The sequence below is a fragment of the Haliotis asinina genome, chromosome 5 (assembly GCF_037392515.1).
Source record: "Haliotis asinina isolate JCU_RB_2024 chromosome 5, JCU_Hal_asi_v2, whole genome shotgun sequence".
Classification (NCBI taxonomy): domain Eukaryota; kingdom Metazoa; phylum Mollusca; class Gastropoda; order Lepetellida; family Haliotidae; genus Haliotis; species Haliotis asinina.
Genome location: NC_090284.1, coordinates 880,470 through 899,852, shown reverse-complemented (window position 1 = coordinate 899,852; position 19,383 = coordinate 880,470). Strand labels below are relative to the sequence as shown.

Genomic DNA, 19,383 nt, shown 5'->3' with positions numbered 1-19,383 from the left:
CCTGTATAAAGAATAGGAAGCAATTTGAAGAAACCCTGGCTGACAGAAAAAAGCTGTGATCAATCAGCACAAATGCTCAGCGCAGATGGCGTGTTTTCTGAAAACTTCACAATTATTTCCAAATCGCATATTTCAGTGTCAAGATGTTTGTCACTTTGAATATGCCAGATGAATATAAAATCCCTTGTAGGTTTCCCGAGAGGCCGTTTATGGGAGCTCGTTACGGCCACATCAGAGAGATGTAGCGTCCCCAGACAGACAATGGAAGCAGGGGCACATGCCGGTTCACTGCCACATGATATAGCAGATGATATACTAGATATATCCCCAAAGTCTGTGTATGTACTACCCAACTTCTAACGCCGCCCTGGTGCTATGAATAGAATAGTCTCACTGGGGGATTGGAGGTCCGTGGTTCAATCCCCCTAAAACCCCTGGTCAGGATGGAGTGAATGTTATCTACAACATACGGTAACACACAGATAGTATACAGTGTATTGGTCAGATAGGACAGCGTGGGTCAGCTGTCTCAGTGAGTTACTGCTATAACCCGGCTTCAACCTTGGCCAGTGGCTATGTATCGTATTGTCCAGAATAGTGGTTTAATTTTACAGATAGATGCTAGTTATATTTCTCTATCAGTGATAATCTACTTATTTTACTGTCCTATCACGGCATGGCTGAAATATTGCCATTGTGACAATAAATCGTGACTCACTCACGCACTAAGCCCGTGGAGGCAACCACGTGATGTTCAATGACTGCGTGACGTCTTCCTAAAACAAAAAAAGAGGGTCATAGAGAAACGTTTGTTGTGGACATTAAAGAGGTGTAGCCAAGTGAACATAACATCCGTTAATTGCGGCCATTCATAACACTGGGGACATTCCTATGGCACCGATAAAGGATGACAAGAAAGCGTAGCAGGGACAGCCTTGAAGATGACCCCGCCATGGAGGGAGCTGTCGATGATGTGCACATCAAGGTCTTGACTGGCTGGGATACTCCAAGAATCGTTCATTCCAGTAGCACCGAAATCTCTGCGATGCAAAGACAGCAACTCGTTCTTCTTCCACAGCTTCTGACATCTCATCCTGTAGATCTTATTCAAAATTGCTGCTATACACGTTATTGCTAGTCAGAAAACAATTAGCAGTTTCCAATGACTTGATGCAGAAGCATTCATTAACTGTAGTATTCCGGCGGGCAAGAAACGGTACTTTTGAAAATTATTGATTTGTTTGAGGGTAACTTGTTTGAGAATAAAGTGTAGGAAACGAAGCAGAGTCTTACAGAGTCTGAAGCTGTTCCACACGTAAGCAGTAAAGATATGTAGGTAGACAGACAGCATAACCAAGGACACTAGTTCAGCTGCTGGACAAGTCCCCTGAAGAAAGTTGAAAACGAGAATTCCTACTGTACCAACAGCAATGTATTTCCCCTCATTTTGTGGTGGCTCCTCTACCAGGACAGTGGCTCCATGGTCCCTGAATACTTACCTTACTACCAAAATGAACTAGACTCCTTCAAACTCCCTGCTCGAGGGTGACGACAGCTGTTTATGGAGAATGACTTCCATGGACCTCGATCGTCGATGGCAAAATTGTATGGTAGTGGAGGGGATAAACATTTCAATATCTTCAGGTCAAGTCAAGCCAGTGTGAGGATCATAAGACAGCATTAAGCTACGCATGAATAAACATATGACACCTGCTTCATACGTAAACATGGGCCTTGCTTACCGAAACAACTCTTCTATCCGATGACAGCTGTGTAAGGTCACACATGGGTTTTACCTGCAAAGGTGTACTCTCAGGTAACAGTTGTGTGTAAAGTCACACATAGGTATCTCCTGCAAAGGTGTACTCTCAGGTGACAGTTGTGTGTAAAGCAACACATGGGTTTTACCTGCAAAGGTGTACTCTCAGATGACAGCTGTGTAAAGCCGCAGATGTCACTGAAGTAGATGGTGACGTTGTCAAAGGCCTCTGCCTCAACCTGCTTGCCCCTCATGAGCTGGTCAGCCACCATTCTGAAACACACGTGTTTCTTTTAGTAAACACAAGTTACATGCTGTAGTACATTCATCATTCCGTAAAGTAAATGTTACGTTCTGTAATGTAAATTAAAAGGTCACATGCAACGTAAAACACCACTTTGCGGATTCTGATACCTTTCGGTATGCACTTACCGAAACAAATGATCAAAAAATGCCAATTCAGCCTATAAAGTTGAATAAAACGCGATGAGAGAAAAGCCCCGCGAAATCGAAGTTCAAACGATTCACTGAATTTCCCCCAGCGCTAGGGGAAAAGGTGGTTTCAACAGTTATACTGCGCTACGCCCATACGCATGTGCAGTGAATAGACTCGCGGAGCTTGAAACAGTATGCCTGCCCGAAGTATGTGGTCGTGAGCAGTAGACCTATCTTGGTTGTGTACACAAAACACGTAAATAATCTATTCGTTACATAAAAAAAACCCTGTTGATTGTAGTAAGCAGCCTCTGTCACAGAGAAAGCTCAATGTCTTGTTTATTGGCACCCATATGTCTGCCTGCCTGTCTGCTAGAGACAATGTGCATTACACAGCTTCAGTCATTGACCATATGCAATTTAAACTTAACAGAGGCTATACACCATAAACAAAATAAATTGATTTACGACTCCTGCACTCGAGTCCTGTCTCTGCCACCTTATGTAATTAGGCAGGTGTGATACTTGTACACATGACACGTTTTTATGTCTATGGGTTGCAAACAAACTACATTCATTTTTTCTCTGATGACTGGATCTGACGGAAACTGGTGTAAAATCTTGTCAGTTTCAAGTCCTGCATTGTACTTGGGGCGAATGACAGTTCCCAGCCACGCAGTAGCTCACCATCTCTACTGAGGATGATGTTTTATTGGATCGAACGCAAATTCAGAGAACAATGTATTTACAAAGCCCAGCATCTCTATATACATTTTTTATGGATAACAGCTTTTTCTAGTGTAAATGATGATGTTTGACAGCGGTATATGAATCCATACTGAAACGACGCATCAAGTACAATAAAAGTTGTTATCCAGGCAAGATCTTACTTTCTTGTGACTCGCCATACTTCTAAAATGCGCATCAAACAGATCATCAGCAAATGAACCAGTCAATCGGAAGCCGTCGTTACACCTGAGTGCACATCCACTCGCTACGACTGGGTTCGTCCCGCGGACTTTGTTTCGAGGAAAGTAAGCCCAAGTCCAATATATAATATTGCACTTTTGAATCGCGATTGTACGCTTATAATTTTGTTTCTTTGTTTTTGTTTTGTTTTTTTTTACAAGCAGCAATGTATATTATATGTCACGAATAAGTGATAATTGTGCTTTAATTATGCTTGATTGTTTTGGTTGCATGTGACCTTTAACGTTCTGTAATATAAATGTAACGTTCTCTAATGTAAATTTAACGTTCCGTTAAGTAAATGTAACGTTCTGTTATGTAATGGGACGTTTTGTAATATCATGTAATACTAGTATTTCTTTAGTTGGGAGCTATGCAGTACCATGGCGCCTTCACAACACGTACTTGAAGGTGATGAACCCAGAGACCATATAATAGAGGGACGGCCCTCAAGCCAATGTCAGAAAACACCAGCGCTGTGGTTTGTACTATTATATGGTCTCTGATGAAACTAAGTTTGAACAGTTTCTCTACACGTCGACGTACAGGAGGCGGTGATCCACACCCACGTTTTCTCCACGTGATAAATGATCGTCTTGACCGATCTGCAGGTCTGACAACGACCCATGGAAGACATCGAGATATACATCACAACCCACTGGCTGAGCACACGTGGAGTCTTGGACAGAAGTAATCCATTTTCCTGCTGTAGAAGGTGACGAGTCTGTAGGGAAACCAGAATGCTCCCGTGGTACACCAGAATATCTCCAGTGTACATCAGAATGTCCCCGGGGTACACCAGAATATCTCCAGTATACACCAGAATGTTCCCGTGGTACACCAGAATATCTCCAGTGTACACCAGAATGTCCCCGAAGTACGCTCGAGACCAAGGCCTGGGTCCAACCACGCTATGCACTGACCTGGGTTTCCAGCTTTGGCAGCACCATATTCATAGTTTGAGGAAAGTTTTAATGTCTTCATCATTTCGGGTTTTCCACCCATCTCATACTGATAGGCCGAGATCTAACTGGGTTCATAGCGATGATGATGTAAGAAGCAGTTTTACCATTTGATTTGAAAAGATTGTTTTAAGAAATTAACAGAAAATGTCAGCTTGGCCCGATCACTTTTTTGAGAAAGAGAATGCACTAAGTCCTTCAGGTGGCGGTCTTGCCCGTGAAGGTCCCGGGGTAGAATAGGCCTTCAGCAAACCCATGCTTGCCATAAAAGGCGACTGTGCTTGTCGAAAGAGGCGACTAACGGGATCGGGTGTTCAGGCTTGCTGACTTGGATGACACATGTCATCGGTTCCCAATTGCACAGATTTATGTTCATGTTGTTGATCACTGGATTGTCTGGTCCAGAAGGACTGTTTGCAGACCGCCGCCATACAGCTGGAATATGGTTGAGTGCGGCGTAAAACTAAACTCACTCACGTACCCGACGTTTAATTGTCCTCAAGTTATTGTTCTAGCTTTGTATGTGTATATTAATGCAATCATCATTTCTGCACACAGACACAATCATGGTTTCGATAAGGATGCATGAATAGCAATAATTTGGAATTACAGTTTCAATATTGTTTGGCGGCATCCTGGAAACTAGTCTGGTTATCCAATGTTCGTCATTGTTATGTCGCTAAATAAATGTTCAGAAAAAAAACGGAACCCACAGATTCAATATACAGTTGGCAACTGTTTATGACAAAACAATTCCATGTATACTGAGTCCTGGATCTTGCCCCCGTCGTGCATCCACATAGTCTGTAAATCTCCTTGATTGATGAGGAGGTGGGGATCAGGTAGCCCAGGTCGTCTTGTGATGGGACTGTCACGGATGTTAAACAGATCCTAATGAATGTCACGTCATATAATTGTGCATTGTCACGAATGTTTGCTATCGTATTATATCAACTCTACTTACGTGACAGCACATGCCAGTGGCTATGACGGACAATAGGATTCCGAGTAATGCGGCATGTCATATGGTGCACCAGATAGCCATGTTCGCCACTTCTTCAGAAATCCTTTGATAACTACAGATGATCGATTTCCAGGGAATCAAAGGTTATAAACTTGAACTTTGTCAGTCATGAAGATAGCGATTTCCAGCAGGCAGTCGGAGCTCAGCTCTCGAAGCTTTATACTCGCCGCTTTATTCTTAAAAGGGCTATTAGTCAATAAGTTAATTCAATGTACTTCTTCGTCCATAATAACACGCAAACAACGTAAAAGTCTTTCATTCTGCTTTTAGATGAAATCAATATAAAACTTCTATGTAAGGCTTGTCGACTGCAGTCTCCGACGGCGTAACCCAGACCGTAGCAGGAGATGTCGTAGTTGATGTCGACACTGAGAGACTTTAATCACTTGTCCCTTCAACCATATCACATCATGAGCTCTTTCCCCGAACAGTCAACCATTTGTACCGGCCATTGTAACCAGCTCATATTGGGTAACTTTTGCCTATTCATAGACATACCTTTCCATATTGAAACAGACTCGCTTTAATAGACCGGTAATTAAGTCAGTTCAGCCTACTGGAGTTCTTCAACGCAAACGTGACAAATAATTTCCACTTCTTAATGTGTAATTTCTGTGATGATCTCGATGGTAAATGTTGTTGTGCTCGGTACATTTCAGTGTTGATGTCGATGGTAAGTGTTGTGCTCGGTACATTTCAGTGTTGATGTCGATGGTAAGTGTTGTTGTGCTCGGTACATTTCAGTGTTGATGTCGATGGCAAGTGTTGTTGTGCTCGGTACATTTCAGTGTTGATGTCGATGGCAAGTGTTGTTGTGCTCGGTACATTTCAGTGTTGATGTCGATGGTAAGTGTTGTTGTGCTCGGTACATTTCAGTGTTGATGTCGATGGTAAGTGTTGTTGTGCTCGGTACATTTCAGTGTTGATGTCGAAGGTAAGTGTTGTTGTGCTCGGTACATTTCAGTGTTGATGTCGATGGTAAGTGTTGTTGTGCTCGGTACATTTCAGTGTTGATGTCGATGCTAAGTGTTGTTGTGCTCGGTACATTTCAGTGTTGATGTCGATGGTAAGTGTTGTTGTGCTCGGTACATTTCAGTGTTGATGTCGATGGTAAGTGTTGTTGTGCTCGGTACATTTCAGTGTTGATGTCGATGGTAAGTGTTGTTGTGCTCGGTACATTTCAGTGATGAAGCTGATGGTAATTTTGCACCAGTAGTTAAAGAACACATGTTCCAGACTGACGCACTGTGTGATATGTGACTGTGAAACCCCCACCCATGTTTGTACAATAAAACGAAAACGATGATGTACATGGAAACCTACACCGCGAGCATGTGTCGTGTTTACACTGAACAAAGCTTTAGTTCCAATCCAGTGGGTATATATGTACATTGTATATTCTGCTCAGGTATTGATAGGGATAAGACATTCGACTCCTAATCACAACGAGTAGTATATCTCTGCAGTCCATTAAGTGAGGCTAAACTGTGCTGGTGAAGGATCCTCAATGCACGAATAATGAAGTAATCCATCCTGGTAATGTTCACATTGTTTTTGTAGCCAATTACGGCCTCGAGAGGAAGAACACTCAGCCAGTCGGAGTATTGGCATACACACAGGCATGCATTCCGATCACAACAAGAATGGCGGCCAGCAACGCGGTAGATACTTTAGCTGCCTATTATGTGGCTCTAATGAACAATACATAAACAAGGAGAACAAAATTACACTTTAATGTTCTCTTCCTTGACTGACAAATATTGATAAGGAATCCAATTACGACAAGAACACTCAGATTGGGCTAATTATCCGCCAGTGTATGCGAGAGTTGGGCGGGACGGTAGTAGTGGGAAGGATGATGGCTAGCAGATGGTGGGCATTTTGTGCAACGTGCGGTTTGACCATGTTTATGGGGTCACTAGCGTCTTTCTAGTAGCTTTCACTAGGGTGGTCGACGTCTCAGACAAACGTCAGACAATCACCCGTATCTGTCCACCCGCTGGTGGGTTTCACCGAGGTGGTCGACGCCTGAGACAAACGTCAATCACCCGTGTCTGTCCACCCACTGGTGGGTTTCACCGAGGTGGTCGACGCCTGAGACAAACGTCAATCACCCGTGTCTGTCCACCCACTGGTGGGTTTCACCGAGGTGGTCGACGCCTGAGACAAACGTCAATCACCCGTGTCTGTCCACCCACTGGTGGGTTTCACCGAGGTGGTCGACGCCTGAGACAAACGTGAGACAAACAGTGACACACCGTTATATAACTGAAACACTCTTTAGACTGTGTGAAATGTACCTCACCCCATGACTTTGACCCCTTAATATCCTTCCTTAATGTGACGGGAACGATGTGCAGGAATAGTAACTACCAAAGCACAATCTTACTTGACCCCTCCATAAAGTGACCAGGTCTAGTGACTGTAGAATGACATCATCTTACAAGATGACTGCTGACATCTTGTACAAGGATGATACCTTTATTATTAGCACAGCAAGATGATGTATGGTAAGTGCATGGTGCTAGCACAATGTATTACTTTCTTCCGGCCAGCGTCGCTCCTTCCTTCCTCAAACAACGACTGGTCCGCCTGCCTCTTAACGTATGCATGGGGGGATTACAGGCTGTACATTCAATAGCTTTGAACCTGGCTACTTAACACCAATCCTAGGCCTTCCAGTAGGCTCACTAATACTCTGTTTACCACTTCACTCGGGAGCTAATACTCCCATATCCACTGTTTCTCAAAAGACATTTCTAGAAAGGTGAAAATATACTTTCAACTGAAGCTGTAAGTATCTCGCGGTAATAAGATAGTTGCAGTTTTTGACAAGCTTAAGGCAGCCATCACGTAAAGTACGGCAACGCCCGGACAGAGGACGAGTATCTGAAGATGGAGGACGGCTATATCAAGATGAAAGACGGCTATATCAAGATGGAGGATGGCTACATCAATATGGAGGATGGCTACATCAAGAAGGAGGGTGGCTACATCAAGAAGGAGCGTGGCTGCATCAAGATGGAGGATGGCTACATCAAGATGAAGGACGGCTATATCAAGATGGAGTGTTGGACATCTATACAGATCATGATGATGCACAAGTCTACCTTGACAAGTATATATGATGACATATACCTTGGCAGCATCTGATGAAGCAGCTCTTCTGTTTTCTTCTTCTCTTCTATCAACTGGTCAGTCCGCTCCTCTACAAGAGCTTCCAGATTATCGGCATATTTCTCCATAATTGCAAGCATGTTGTCGAAGATATTGGATTTCCTGAAATTTACACAAAGCAATTAGATGTGAAACCAACAATTTGACGCTCGTGTTTCATGAACCCTCTCATTTGAGACATCAGGAAATTACTTGAAGCAGGTGCTCCCAACAGGGCAACATGGCACCACATGACGTCATTACAATCTGATTTCTGCCGTATTATATTTTTGAAACTAACTGAGTTGTGGACATGTGCACGTAGGAAACCGACGCAGTTGTCCCTGTAGATTCAGCAGCATGTGGAAAGGCCTAATGGGAAGTCACACTATTAAATGCCAAAACGAAGAACAGAATCGATCAGTTCTAATGACATGAATTCTTCGACAGGTTTACAGTGTACAATACCCATTGAGCGAGTTGAGTGAAAGTAATGATTGTTCTTTGTGTTTAGCTGAAAGGTATTTGCTGTGTCAAATTGCATTACATTAGCAGCTACAGACAGCATAGCTAGGTGACGACTTCACACCATACACCCTACACACTTCCAAACATGGACGAACCACAGCGAGCACTATAGGATTTGGTCCAGCATGTGTAAAGTAAATATGACACTTACAAAGTTTTATTGGTTTGGGAGGTGCAGGGGTGTAATGTGATGTGGCCAACATGGAAAAACTAGTACATGACATAGTAGGTCACACACAGCACACACACACACCGTTAGAGATACAGCCACACACATACACGCACAGAAAGAGATACAGATACAGCAGAGAGACACACACAAACACATTCCACAGACAGACACATGTGCCAGCGTCTCACACACATATATCCCCGCAGAGACACTGGCGCTTGTACACAGACATACACATACAGAGACAGATACAACACACATATGTACGCTAGCATGTCCCCTGAAATCTGCATAGACAAAATATCCCTGCAATCAATTCAATCTGCCCCTCAAAGAGATATACACCTGCAATGGGACCCATAAAAGATACTGATATGATGGACCCTTAATACTAATACTTACATCCCTTTCTGCATGGGCTTAAGCTTGGAGCGGATCTCCTTGAAGTCTGGGCGTTTGAAGGGGTCTTCGTCCCAGCACTCCTTGATCAGGTCTGTTATGAACTTGTGGGTGTGGCCGAGCTGGGAGAGATGGGGTCGGAAAGGAACCCCGTTGTAAGTAAACTTAATCCTCTCAACAATTTCTGCAAAGAGTAAATAAACATCAAAACACCTTAGTTTTCTGTGAAGAGGGCAGGGATCGCATAGGAAGCAATAATTACATGAAAACCGCCGACAACGAGAGATCGACTTGTTTACTCGGTGCAATCACCAAGGACAACGAATTTTTATTTTTCTTTCAATTCTTTAAAGAGCCATCTCTACAAGGTTAGATTGTTGTCTATAATTGTGTTTCATTGTGTGACTGTCCAGTGAAGTGCGTTTAGAAGCCATCTCATATCACCTGGATTAGTTGGATGAACAAACCATTTAATACATAGTTAAACGACTTCCGAAGCGTTGTATCGATTGCACATCGACCCTGGTGGGAGGGGAAGCGTAATGGAAGTTGTCATTCCAGCTCTGTGTGGAACAGCTCGGATACGTCTGATACCATGACATCTTAGTGTGGTAACTATCATCTTATAGTAACATGCCAAACAATACATCACACTCAGCTGGTGGCCGTGGTACTGCATAAACACTATATGCGACATTCGCCGTGACATCGCCGTGACATTATGACACGTTCGTCAGGCGGTCTGATTGTTCTTGGTTGTTCTTATCAAGCAGGATACAATGATATGCCGCCATAATCCCCAATCCATTATTTTAGAATACTATCTGTTATCTGTTTTGTGTGACCCTGTCAGATAACGATCTATGGTTGTACATAGAGACTGTTGTGAAAGGACTATTCTCCCTCTGTGCATAACTCTGGTTATCAGTTTTAATGAACACTAATTTATCCAATTTTCGCATTTCCATATACTCTCCGATGGAAGAATAAAACTGTATATAGATGACACGTTCATCAGGCTGTCTGATTGTTCTCGGTTGTTGTTATGAAGCGGGATACAATGATGTGCCACCATAATCCCCAATATAGTATTCTAGAACACTGGCTGCTATCTGCGTTGAGTGTGTATTTGTGTGGAGGTGTGGAGTTTATGTAACATGATGGCCACATTAGCTGATAGAAGGCTCTCACAGACGCCCCCCCCCTCCCCCGAAATGAAAGATAACTGTATCTATGAAGAATAACATCCATTGCAATAAGTGTTGGACGGAAATACCTGAAACCCACTACGCAAGTGAAGACTAATCTACAGAATGCAGGACTGTACCTTGAGGGGAGAGGTCTGTGTTTCCGAAGGGTCCCTTCCGACCGAAAATCTCAAACATTATTATGGCAAAAGAGTACACGTCTCCTTCTTGTGACCCCCTACAGGGGGTGCGCTTGTTCCGCAGGAGTTCAGGCGCTCGCCACAGCTGATCTGCAGGACAAAGATCACTGTCAGGAAAGTTGCATGTCATCTTTATCTCACGATAAATGCAGATGTTGTGTAAACGGAATATATGTTCAGAACGCCATTGACTCACCTCTTTGAGTAATATAAAAATACCAAATTGAAATCTCGCGTCTAACGGAAAGCACACTGAGCAAAGCAAAGCCACATTGATCAGCTCCTGCACCGTGGGCTTTTAGGGGATGATGTGTGGATCGCCCGCACCTCATACAACTGAGTGTTACACGAAAATCACGACATGGTGGATGTAGTGTAGGCCACGACTGTGGCACAGATGTCACACACAGAAGGCAAGCGGGTACGGTGTGGGTACACTAACATGGCACAGATTTACAACTGGGCGCACACATGAGGTTTGCAGCGTATATGCACTTTTGGGCATATGTACACGGATACGCACCGCACCGCACCGCACCGCACCGCACCGCACCGCACCGCACCGCACCGCACCGCACCCGCGCCACATCACGCCTCACTCAGAATATACTGAGTTTACATTTTCCACGACATTATACTACATACTGTAGGACTTTCAAAGTGGATCGTATATCTAAAAAGAAAATCTAATTCATCAGTGGGCACGTGGCAATATGCATTATTTTACAACCTCCTCAGAAGATTGAACATGCGTCAGCATTCTGTGAACCAGTGAAAGGCTATTGCCGCATAGCGTAATGGACTCGAGTCTCCAGACAGCGTGTTATATAACCACGGGATCTATGCATCAACAGCTTATCTGAATACTATAGAATCTCCCCTCGTCATTCAATCTGCAATCTTTGAATCACCAGCCGAGCAAATCACTTGCGAGGGACACTTGTCCTAATACATATCTCATGGGATGGCAAACTAAAATCTTGTTATTGGATCATTTGTCTGCAGCTGTTAATCGCCAATCACATGAATCTTTCATGGTTTATTTCACAAGCGATGTCTTTATTTGACACTTGTAGTAGAAAGAGTGGTGTGATTTCGAGGCGTCTTTCATTGACAGTTGTGGTAAGATGTGTGATATATTAATTTATCAGTTGTAGAATATGGGATTTCCTCTCGCGTTATACCTATTTAACAGTTGTGACAGAATGTGATATGTGTTGGCAGTGACTGTATACCAAAGTCATTCATAGTTGGGTGAGTGAATTGTGTTGGCTGTGACTGCATTCCACAATCATTTATAGTTGGATGAGTGATATGTGTTGGCAGTGACTGTATACCAAACTCATTTATACTTGGATGAGTGAATTGTGTTGGTGGTGACTGTATTCCACAGTCATTTAAAGTTAGATATGTGATACACGCTGGCGGTGTCTGTATTCCACAGTTATTTGTATACACAGCGTATTCTGGTCCCTGTTATCCTGTTATAAAGACAAGGTTGGCACCGGTCGGAGAATGTCAAAATTTACTGTTATCATAGTTCAGAATTATAACAATACCATGCAAACATTTACTGCAGATCACTTCAACAAATATTGTATAACCATTTTATTCGAGGTTGCTATCGAATTTTGTATTTACAGAGAAATCAATACACATTTCTGCCGAGTGTGGTTACCTCATATTCCTTCTTGCCTGAGCCTGGCTTGCACGTGTCAGGAATCTTGAAATAGTGAAAATACAACGGCCGGGGGAATTAACTGTCAATAACCGGACAGATTATCGCCCGTGTGACGTACTCTTCACCCTGCTTGTTAACCACCATGGTGTGTTTAGTCGCTAACTGTGTCGTGCATCATTCTCCGCTCGTTTTCACATGATAATACCACGAGGAAACCTTCAATGATAAATTGTCAAGACATCGATCTGTTGTTCTTCTCTCCTTTCGTGGAATCACAAACATGGAACTGACCACAACTTTGTCAACGTCTTGCGAAACAATGCCCCAAGGTCATTCTGTAACAATCGGTTACAGCACACCTTGTACACCAAGAAACCGCTTCAAATAATACGTGCTATTCTTATGGACTTACTTCTGTAGATGGCGTAGTCCCCGATGTCGTCCTCAGCCCCCGACACAAACTCATGCAGACCAAAGTCTGTGATCTTCAGCACCCATCGGCTGTCCACTACACAGTTGGACGATTTGAGCTTGCCGTGACTCTTCATCTCACTGTCATGCAGGTATATCATACCCTGCAACATATATAACACTGTCGTACAAGTAGATCATACCCTGCAACATATGAAAAAACTGCCGTGCAGGTAGATCATACCCTGCAACATATAACACACTGTCATGCAGGTGGAATCTACAGTGGTGAGGTGTGGTGTGTGGAGTTGTGAATGTGTGGAATCTACAGTGGTGAGGTGTGATGTGTGGAGTTGTGAATATGTGGAATCTACAGTGGTGAGGTGTGATGTGTGGAGTTGTGAATATGTGGAATCTACAGTGGTGAGGTGTGGTGTGTGGAGTTGTGAATATGTGGAATCTACAGTGGTGAGGTGTGGTGTATGGAGTTGTGAATGTGTGGAATCTACAGTGGTGAGGTGTGATGTGTGGAGTTGTGAATATGTGGAATCTACAGTGGTGAGGTGTGGTGTATGGAGTTGTGAATGTGTGGAATCTACAGTGGTGAGGTGTGGTGTGTGGAGTTGTGAATGTGTGGAATCTACAGTGGTGAGGTGTGGTGTGTGGAGTTGTGAATGTGTGGAATCTACAGTGGTGAGGTGTGATGTGTGGAGTTGTGAATGTGTGGAATCTACAGTGGTGAGATGTGGTGTATGGAGTTGTGAATGTGTGGAATCTACAGTGGTGAGGTGTGGTGTGTGGAGTTGTGAATGTGTGGAATCCACAGTGGTGAGGTGTGATGTGTGGAGTTGTGAATGTGTGGAATCTACAGTGGTGAGGTGTGATGTGTGGAGTTGTGAATGTGTGGAATCTACAGTGGTGAGGTGTGGTGTATGGAGTTGTGAATGTGTGGAATCTACAGTGGTGAGGTGTGGTGTGTGGAGTTGTGAATGTGTGGAATCTACAGTGGTGAGGTGTGGTGTGTGGAGTTGTGAATGTGTGGAATGAGAAGCTACTCAACCAGTCGACAACAAAGAGCAGGTATTGGAAGGTTAGGGTTAACCCTAACCCTAACCCTGACAACAAAGAGCAGGTATGGAAGGTGGGGCTAACCCTAACCCTAACCCTGACACCAAAGAGCAGGTATTGGAAGGGATATTTAGGTGACACATGTAGGGGATACTCACCCTGACGACATCAAATACGAGGGAGGCGATAAACATAGAGTCCAGCTGCATATCGTCATTCTCCAGGATGTCCTATAGTAACAAAAATGAACTGTGCAATATAGATGTATCATAGTGGAATAGGACGCTTGTCTGCAGTTCGGCACTAACACGGAACAAATAGCTATTTTCAGGTTGAATCTGAAATTCAACTTGAGGCCAACGGATTCTGGTAAGGCCTTAGTGCCCTGAAGCAAGGTCCACGTGCCATTGTTGAAGCGACCACCTGTTTGGCTTACTGCACATGTACCTATATCTTCCAGTTATCAAACATTCAGAAATACTGGCATTGCTTAGAATGACAGGCTAGCTCTTTTGCCTGAACAGATTCGCGAGAGAAACTGCTGAGAAGAGATTGCAAAACACCAGGTGTTCCGTCACGTACCGGGTTGTCAGTGTATTAGCAGTGATGGTAGTGGTTGAAATCTGGTAGTAACCCCATTGGAGCTGACACAAAAACTACTGGAACGCATTTCTGTTAAATATAACTGTATAAGTTTTACGAAATGAAAAAAACAAACAATGTTCACTGCAGCAAATACTTGATCCCACGATGAGTTTCAGTTGATATGAGCGGGTTTTTCCGCATTCACCTGACGGCGATGTTCGTACCGGTTTAATATTGAAGGAAATGAGAATCAATCTATGAGATAACACCCAAGCCATGGAAGACACCAGGCTGGAAGAACACAAACTGAGGATGAGAGACACTTCTGTCATGTGAGACTCACTTGTAAACTCCCCCTGGCGCAATACGCCGTGATGACGAGGATGTGAGGGGAGTCGATGCAGGCCCCGATGAAAGGGTTCAAGTTGTCGTGCCGCAGCTCCCGAATCTATAAACGAAATCAAAACATCAGATGAAAAGGTTTTCTATGGTTTGTAGTGATTCTTCCAAAGATCGGTTTCTTCCCAGCCATCATAATGTGTCACAATCATGAGTGTCGGGGATTCGCTGATGGATCACATACAGATCTGTTGCTAGTACACTCTAGAGGGTAATGGTAAGCTGACATATGTAGGCTGCCAAATGATGTCCGTGTGTTAAATATATATCTTGGCTTGAGGGGCAAAGTGGCGAGACATGACCTATTGTTTGATAGTGTCTACACGTCAGTTGCCGCAGCAGCACTGAGGAGGGAGGGCACCATACACACATTACTGGTTACCACATCAATCTGCCGACACAGGGACTGGCAGGGCTAGTTTAAAGGACTGTAAGATACGTCCCTGTATAAGACAGAGATGTCTCCTGCAGCACACCGTCCCACACGTCGTTTTACTCACAAGTTTTAATTCTTTACGTATGTTCCTTGTTAACTCCACGTGTTTTTTGTTGATCTTCCTGATGGCGACGATGGTGCCGCGATATGTGCCCACGTGTGTAAACAGCTGCCGGGTGTCGAAGTCAGCCTGGGACGTAAGCGATATTTGACTGCCACTCTTACATAAGGGGTTGCACTGAAACAGAAACGTACACGTATGTGTCAATGCTGAGGGAAAAGTATGTGTCAATGTAGAGGAAGAAGTATGTGTCATTGCAGAGTGAGTGAGTGAGTGAGTAAGTGGGTTTAGTTTTGCGCCATACACAGCAATACTCCAGTTATAATATCTGCAAAATAATCAGGTCTAGACCAGACAATCCAGTGATCAGAGGCATGAACGATCTCCGCTGTTGGGAACTAATGATATGTGTCAACCACCCGATTCTGTTAGTCGCCTCTGACAACAAGTATAGTTGCCTTTTTCGGCATGCATGGGTTGCTGAAGATGTATTCCACCCGCATCTTCACGAGTCGCTATTTCAGAGGGAGGGAGGTATGTGTCATTACAGTGAGAGAAGTATCATTCATTGCTGGTGGAGAAGTATGTGTCATTAAAGTGAGATAAGTATCATTCATTGCAGAGGAAGAAATATGCGTCATTAAAGTGAGAGAAGTGTCGTTCAATGCTTGGGGTGTGTGTGTGTGGGGGGGGGGTATGTTTCATTAATGTGAGAGAAGAATTATCATTCATTACTGGGGAGAGGTATGTGTCATAACAGAGAGAGAAGGATGTGTCATTACAGTGAGAGAAGTAGCAGTCATTGCTAGGGGAGAAGTATGTGTCATTAAAGTCAGAGAAGTAACATTCATCACAGAGAGAGAAATATGCGTCATTAAAGTGAGAGAAGTATCATTCATTTTCGGGGGAGAAGTATGTGTCATTACACAGAGAGAAGTAGCAGTCATTGCTGAGGGAGAAGTATGTGTCATTAAAGTGAGATAAGTATCATTCATTGCAGAGGAAGAAATATGCGTCATTAAAGTGAGAGAAGTGTCGTTCAATGCTTGGGGTGTGTGTGTGGGGGGGGGGGGGGTATGTTTCATTAATGTGAGAGAAGAATTATCATTCATTACTGGGGAGAGGTATGTGTCATAACAGAGAGAGAAGGATGTGTCATTACAGTGAGAGAAGTAGCAGTCATTGCTAGGGGAGAAGTATGTGTCATTAAAGTCAGAGAAGTAACATTCATCACAGAGAGAGAAATATGCGTCATTAAAGTGAGAGAAGTATCATTCATTTTCGGGGGAGAAGTATGTGTCATTACACAGAGAGAAGTAGCAGTCATTGCTGAGGGAGAAGTATGTGTCATTAAAGTGAGATAAGTATCATTCATTGCAGAGGAAGAAATATGCGTCATTAAAGTGAGAGAAGTGTCGTTCAATGCTTGGGGTGTGTGTGTGTGTGGGGGGGGGGTATGTTTCATTAATGTGAGAGAAGAATTATCATTCATTACTGGGGAGAGGTATGTGTCATAACAGAGAGAGAAGGATGTGTCATTACAGTGAGAGAAGTAGCAGTCATTGCTAGGGGAGAAGTATGTGTCATTAAAGTCAGAGAAGTAACATTCATCACAGAGAGAGAAATATGCGTCATTAAAGTGAGAGAAGTATCATTCATTTTCGGGGGAGAAGTATGTGTCATTACACAGAGAGAAGTAGCAGTCATTGCTGAGGGAGAAGTATGTGTCATTACAGTGAGAGAGAAGTATCGGTCATTGAAGAGGGAGAACTATGTGTCATTGGTGACGCAGATGTATGTGTCCTTCCTGAGGGAGAGGTTTGTGCCATTACATATACACAGTACGTGTCATTGTGTGGTAAATTAAAGTCAAAGAAGTATCATTCATTGCTGGGGAGACGTATGTGTCATAACAGAAAGAGACGTATGTGTCATAACAGTGAGAGAAGTATCAGTCATTGCAGAGGGAGAAGTATTTGGCATTACAGTGAAAGAGGTTTCACGCATTGCAGAGGGAGAAGTATGTGTCATTGGTGAGGGAGAAGTATCAGTCATTGCAGAGGGAGAAGTATCAGTCATTGCTGAGGGAGAAGTATGTGTCATTGGTGAGGGAGAAGTATCAGTCATTGCAGAGGGAGAAGTATGTGTCATTTGTGAGAGAGAAGTATCGGTCATTGAAGAGGGAGAACTATGTGTCATTGGTGACGCAGATGTATGTGTCCTTCCTGAGGGAGAGGTTTGTGTCATTACATATACACAGTACGTGTCATTGTGTGGTAAATGCAAATCCTCATTATATTCTACAGGTTAAATCAATATTAATATGTCAATGGCAAGATCAACAAACCCTCACGTGATATGTTATAACAATAAGAAATGTCTGCTCGACATCGACATCTTGATCGTTCCCGTGGAAGACTACGAACTGTTCGAAAGAGACAGTGAAAAGTTTTTCAACCCCGAGAACACGAACGTGGAAGTGACCGTTGAGGACGTGCCCAACCAGTTATTCAGCCAAGGTATGAGGGCTCATCAGCAGTGGGGCGAGATAAAAAGACTGCCGGAGATCAAACATGCTCAGGAAACCTACACAGTGACCAAGGAGGTCGATCTCGTTGCAGTGTTCCTCAGGGGTGCTGTGGTTGGACATGCAGTCCGTGTTCCTCAGGGGTGCTGTGGTTGGACATGCAGCAGACGTCGTATCGACAACGGCAGCGAGGGGGTCACCGTCCAAATCACCATGAAGGCTCAAGACGAGGGCAAGTTAAATTTTTAGTTGCACGTGATCATGGACACCCAGCTCAATATTGACAATGGAAGATTCGTGCAAGCCATCTACTGATCTGCCTCGCGATCATCACTGCGTGATTGTGTGTGGTTAGAGACGCATTTGACTACATCATCATCATCTGCCCGACTTGGAGCTTAAACAAGACGCACATAGGGAATGCGGGAATGAGTCTGCAAGACTGGCTGCACGCTTACCATGACAAACGGAATCAATGCTGTTCCCCCTGGACGACTGCAGGACCAACAGGGAGAGCATGAAAAAGACAGACCCACTGTCGTACCCACTGGCCAACACATGAAACACAGCATTTGGGTGCTGACGCAAAACTTTAACCCTCCGCTAAAAGACCTGAGGGAACAAATGTGATGGGTCGCCCTGTTTCACTGCAAGGACAGGGAATCGTTCAAGGAATGCTTGCATTCTGAGCAAACAAGACCAAGATCAAGAATGCATAAAGAAGAAGATCACCGAAACAAAACACCCCAAACTCCTGTTGAAAACCGACCAACCCCCACCATACAGAGTCTGCTAGCTTAAGCTTAAGACTAGATGTCGAAATGACACAGGTTCAGTCCTGACCAAGGTGTACTCTGGCCTGGCTTTGTACTTCCTTCCCATTCCACTGGAACCTTGTCTTTGCTTGTGGGAAATTCTCGAGAAAGATCCAATAATCGAACATGCTCTGAGCACCGTCAGCTGTGCCCTGTACCACAGATACGGCATGCTTTTGACTTTGGTGATGGCAGTGATCATCACGGCGAAGCATTGCTGATTTAAAGAACACAACAATAAGGATGATAACACTGTCATGCAAGATGTCGGAGGAGGAGGACAAGAATGCTTCCATCCCAGAACAGCCTCCTCTGGAGGAGGAAGAAGCGGTTGATACCATGACCCGAAAAAAGAAGAATCCGAAGAGAGTAGCCGTTGGTTACAAAGGCTGGTCAGTTAAACAGAAAAAAATGATAAAACTTATCAGCAATGGATCAGCGACAGCTGCAGCAACCGTCATCATCATCGTCATCATCATGTGCACAATTTGAAATGGACGTCACCACTGACTCCACCGCCGCTGCCGCCGCCTATGAAAAATCAACTAGAACCTTACGTCATGTTATAGAAAAAGTGTCCAACGGAAAAAAAACCCAACACGGCCACCA

General features: G+C 43.9%; 1 protein-coding gene across 2 annotated transcripts in view; it reads right to left on the bottom strand.

Annotated features, from left to right (window-relative positions):
- Positions 1 to 19,383, bottom strand: part of LOC137284627 (speract receptor-like) — a 147,131-nt gene that overhangs the window by 12,663 nt on the left and 115,085 nt on the right. The window contains exons 11-18 of one of the 2 annotated variants that reach the window (XM_067816518.1): positions 15,436 to 15,609; positions 14,880 to 14,984; positions 14,110 to 14,181; positions 12,885 to 13,047; positions 10,732 to 10,881; positions 9,408 to 9,588; positions 8,288 to 8,428; positions 1,909 to 2,032 (exon numbers count right to left, since the gene is read on the bottom strand). In XM_067816518.1, the coding sequence (XP_067672619.1) occupies positions 1,909 to 2,032; positions 8,288 to 8,428; positions 9,408 to 9,588; positions 10,732 to 10,881; positions 12,885 to 13,047; positions 14,110 to 14,181; positions 14,880 to 14,984; positions 15,436 to 15,609 (1,110 nt within the window). The remainder of the gene's footprint in view (positions 1 to 1,908; positions 2,033 to 8,287; positions 8,429 to 9,407; positions 9,589 to 10,731; positions 10,882 to 12,884; positions 13,048 to 14,109; positions 14,182 to 14,879; positions 14,985 to 15,435; positions 15,610 to 19,383) is intronic. The other variant, XM_067816519.1, reaches the window with a different exon arrangement.